General features: G+C 40.1%; 1 protein-coding gene across 1 annotated transcript in view; it reads left to right on the forward strand.

The window, feature by feature from the left end:
- LOC102384928 (aryl hydrocarbon receptor-like) overlaps window positions 1–1,834 on the forward strand; it is an 86,240-nt gene extending 84,406 nt beyond the window's left edge. Inside the window, exon 11 of the mRNA XM_014518188.2 lies at window positions 1–1,834. This exon is cut by the window's left edge and continues 110 nt beyond it. Within this exon, the coding sequence (XP_014373674.1) occupies window positions 1–34 (34 nt within the window). The 3' untranslated portion in view covers window positions 35–1,834.
- The last annotated feature ends 2,961 nt before the right edge of the window (window positions 1,835–4,795 follow it).

The raw sequence follows: 4,795 nt of genomic DNA on the forward strand, positions 1-4,795 counted from the left end.
ATTCCTGCACAGAAGTGCTTCCGAATCATTCTAATCCCTCCAGCAGTGGCTTTTATCTTTGAATAGAAGATTAGATTGGACAAAACAGAATTATCCACAGACCAGATGGAGAAAAAGCTGTGTTTAAGTTACAGAATAGAACCATTTCTCCCAGTTATTTTTGTTTCTTCTGTATTTTTTTTGTGTTCTGTTTTTAATTGACATCATATCACATTGATTGTGATGTGCAGGGGTGAGCAGAAAGGAGGAAGACATTTTAACTTCTGATGGAGTTTAGTTTTTACAAAGATATTACTGACCTGAGAATTAATGTTGCATCTACAACAGCTTGGGGGTGGAGGGCAACTTTTAATTCTTCACATGCAAACTGGGACAGTGAATCTGTCTGTTATGCACTTGTAAAAACAGCTGGCATTCATAACATCTTATTTATATGATTATCTCAGACTGTCTGAGAGTTTTGTCTTCTCTGCTTCATCAGCTTGAGGATTCCAAACTTGAGAGCCTCTTTCTTGTTCTTTCTAAGTTTCTCTGGTAGGATTATCATGCACAGAAAGGCTGACACATCTGACTACAAAGGAGAATCAGCTTTGAAATGTTTTGACCCAGTTTATGTCTCTTTCTGTTGTCTTTTAAACTGAATACATAGACTGATTGCTCTAAAAATTTCGTCCCAATATCAACAAGGATTGCCATGTTGCAGATGTGACATTAGCATAACAAAGCTTGCACTTTGATGAAAAGAGTTCTCTATTGCACTAAACTGATCTTTAGTTCTATTGGTATGCAAGGTTGTTTGCTTTCACCACATTTTGCCAGTCTTGAAAATTTAGGCCATTTTTGTTGCCATTGTTCAGTTCAGAGATTCAACAGCGAGGCTATTGTTCTGGCAAAGTTGCACTATTGTATAAAAGGCAAGGTGTGAAATTCCACAAGCTGCAAACAGATTGGAAAGAGTGGTTTCCCTCTGGGCTCCCAGATGCTTTTTAATTGATAGAAGTTTGCAACTGTAGTTGGAGGAGACTTTAGAACTGTGCATAGAAAAGAGACTGTTAGGGTCGTTGCTTATAGAGTTAACTCGCTGACAAATGTGTTTCGTCTTATTGTCAGCCATGTCATACAGAAACGTTTAAAAAAAGAAAAAATGACCTATTTTTTTCCTATTATATGGGTCATTTCACAGCTGGACTTCAAAATTTGTAAGAGATGTTATTGTTAATTGATGCCATAGATTAGATGTGCTGTAGTAAATGTCACTGATTGTGGTTTTGCTGTATTCTTTGTGATATGCCCAGATTGGTTGGTTTTGGTTGTCAAAGTACCTAGCATTTATTCTGGCAGTAAGTGGAACTAAACCACTAAGCCTATTTCAGGTTACAGGAGCTCTGTGTAGGTACTTCATTACTGGACATTAGGAGCAGACTGGCATATAAGCCATATGTTACATCTGTGACTAAAAAGATTGCAAAGCAGTAGTGGACTTGACTACTTCAGAGAAAGATTCAGATTTCTGTACAGAAAAGTTTGCAATATGATAAAGAAAAGTATGCTAATTTTAAATACTGACATAGTGATATTTTCCCACAAAAGAAATACAACCCATACATATGTATATAATAACTGACAGATATATTTTTATGCCACTCCAGCAGAGAAAATAATATCTTCCCAAAGCACTCAAGGAGCATCCTTTGGAATGAAAAACTAGACTATTCAAAGGATCAGAAATTATGGCCACTCTTTATTAAGAAACCTGACATAAAAGAACATTCTTTCTATGTCTTCAGCCTTGGTTTTGCAGTAACTTCCCATCCTTTTCATTTCAATAAATGGTTTTGGATCTCATTGTTTCTGTGATTCCCTTCTTAGGTGTTTGCCTCTTGATTTATTTTTAAACAACTTTGAAACCTGAGCTTCACATTTTTGTCCCAGTACAACTCCAGGGTCTGTTAGGAGTGGACACCTGAATCTTATCATTGAGAACCCCACTGCTTGGTTATTTTTCTCTTCTTTAAGGAGCACTCATTGGGTGCATCTACACATTAACGAGCCTTTGCTACTGTGCATTAAGTTTATTACTTCTAATATGAGGTACTAGATAAAGGCACAGTAGCTGCGCTAAAGCGCAGTAGCAAGGGCAAACTTTTTTTGTGATGCTTAATATGCAGTAGACTCATTCTACTGTGCATTAGCACATTAAAACGTTTTTGCCATGACACGCTAATGCTCAGTAGAACAGTCCACAGCACATTAAGGTGTCTCATGTAGATAGATATGCCCATTTGAATTTCACCATCAGGTTCAGAGGGAGCAGACTTAACTTTGAAACATAAGCTTTGCCATTTGTCCAGAGCCTAGCTCCTTTCAGTTAGCTTAATTTAAAAATGCAGAAATTAAAACTTCTAATTAAAGAATTAGAACTAAGAATATCTAAAGAGGATCCTTTTCAAGAGAGGAGGACAAGCAGAGCAGAGGGACTGTCACACCATACCTGCATGGTCAGTCTGTTTTTCCACTTCTTCCTGGCCCATAAGAGAATTATGTCATTTGCGTTAATAGAAATAAAGTCTGAAGTAATTACTAGTCCCATACTGTAAGGTCCTGGTATGAGGCCTTAGGCCTGCTTTAGACCTTAACTTGAGTGAATGTATCCTTTGTAACTAAAACCATTTCTATTTAGAGCTATAAAAACTGCATGCATTATTAGAGAAATTTGTTTCAGATTCAGTTTCCCAAACCTGTGACTCCTTAGGTTTGCTTCTGTTCTAAGTAATTGGAAATTAATTATGGTGCTGTGGATACAGAGTAGTGCAGAGACACTAAATCTGCTGGCAGAGGTCAATGATATATTCAAGGATGCCCTTAGTTACCCCTCATTGTCTCAAATGAGACTGAGCATAGGCCTATGCAGGAGGTCAGAGGTGATAACTGTTTTTGCTGGGCTTTCATTAACAAAGGGGAGATGAGGAATTTCAAATGCCTCCACAAGAGAATAGTTTTCCTCATTCATATGAACCAAAAGTGGAGCTGGGAGTGCAGATCCCACGTGCAACTTTGAAAACCTTTCCAAAGCTATTTGGAAAAAGGAAGGTTGAGAAATAGAAACACTTATGACATCTGTAGTAGAAAGGGCCTCTGACTGACTGACCAGCTGGCAAAAGACAGCAGGGGGCTTAAATTCTGTGCTTACTATGTAGTGCAACATTAGGTGGGACTGATTATTTTAAATGTAAAGAGCTAAAACTGCAAAAAAGTATGATGTTTGCTCACAGCCATACTTGAATTTGCATCACCCAGATACTCTCAGAACCAGCAGTAGGTTCTGCTCCTTGTACCAGAAACATGCCCTTTCCTTTGTGCTACAGATTCACAGCAGAGCCAGCATGAGCACTTATGCAATCTTAGAGTTGAGATTATCCCCAGAGTTCCTGTGCCCCTGCCTCTTCTGGCCAGGGTATGGCTCTAGGTGGTTGCAGGTAATTTGGCTAGATGCTTATTCTGCCCACCAAAAGTCCCAGATGCTGGGAGATATGAGCACCCATAGAATGCAGCACTGGTTCTGCTGCCCATCAGATAAGATGTGCATTGGTGGAGAAAAGATTTTCCCTATTTATGATTACTTTTAGTTCTTAATATTCAACAGCACTAGAACATCAGATGTCCTCTGCCTCATTGTTTATAGCTTGTAAACCAGAATGAGCTGTGGCTCAGGACCTTGCCCCACTTTCTTCAGGGGAAAGGAAGTGCCTCACCTGAGGGCTGCCAGGAGTACAACACTTGAAACCTCCAAGGGTGAGCTCCCTGCAGACCAGCTGGCACCATTTTCCAGACAATGCACATGCTATCCCTCCCTTTTTTGAACCAGGGTTTCAACCACTTAAGGAAAGTCTCTTGTTCTTTGCTAACAGCTACCACTGAGCACTGAAGCATGCTTTCCTGAGAACATGGGAGGATTACAGATTGCAGTACACTACACAGCTGCATATGCCTTGCTCATGTACACAGTGGGGATTATATCAATCACTAATTTTTTTGGTGTCATTCCTTTATCACATCTACACCCTCTGCTGGTGTGAAAAGGTGATGCTAGCGGGATATTAGTGCAACTCTCCAGGTGTGCACAGCCTAATGATCTGGTCTAGCAAAGGGCTTACAGCAAAATGAATCCTGCAACAGAATGAAGATTTTCTTTTTTTAAACCTTACAAAGATACTTAATAATCTGGAGGATTTGAACCAAATGTCAGCAGGCTCATCTACACAAGACATTTACTGCGCAGTTGAATAATTAACTGTGCAGTATGTCTCAGCATCTAAATGTGCACCCCTATTAGGCTGGAGTAAATTAATTTAGTCCACAGGACTATAGTACTTGTAGACACTGGAGGAGCTGGCTAGGGCAAGAGGATGCTTCATTGCAGTGGCTGCCCTGTGCTGAAGCTCCCTTGTGCTCCAGCTAGCTCCTCTGTAGCACACTGAGCTGTGGGGGGGCAGCCCTGGGATCCCCTGCCAGGCGTGATAGCTGAAGAAATAGATTTCAGCGCTCTAATCGTGGAATGTTGAGATTGATTTTTAAAAGATCAATCCCCTGCCACCCCCCCTCCCCCCCCTTCCAAAAAATACAGCCTACGAATGAGACTGTGAAGTGACTGCTGGGGAAAATGAAAGTTTGTAGACATCCGCTTGCTCAATTTCAGATGAAATCAGTTACCTGGACAACTCTCTGCCAACAACATGGAAACTGTGGAAGAAAAGCCTGTTTTAAAAATAATGCTTTAAAGTGGAGCAAAGATTCA

This window comes from Alligator sinensis, unplaced genomic scaffold, assembly GCF_000455745.1.
Source record: "Alligator sinensis unplaced genomic scaffold, ASM45574v1 scaffold233_2, whole genome shotgun sequence".
Taxonomy (NCBI): Eukaryota; Metazoa; Chordata; order Crocodylia; family Alligatoridae; genus Alligator; species Alligator sinensis.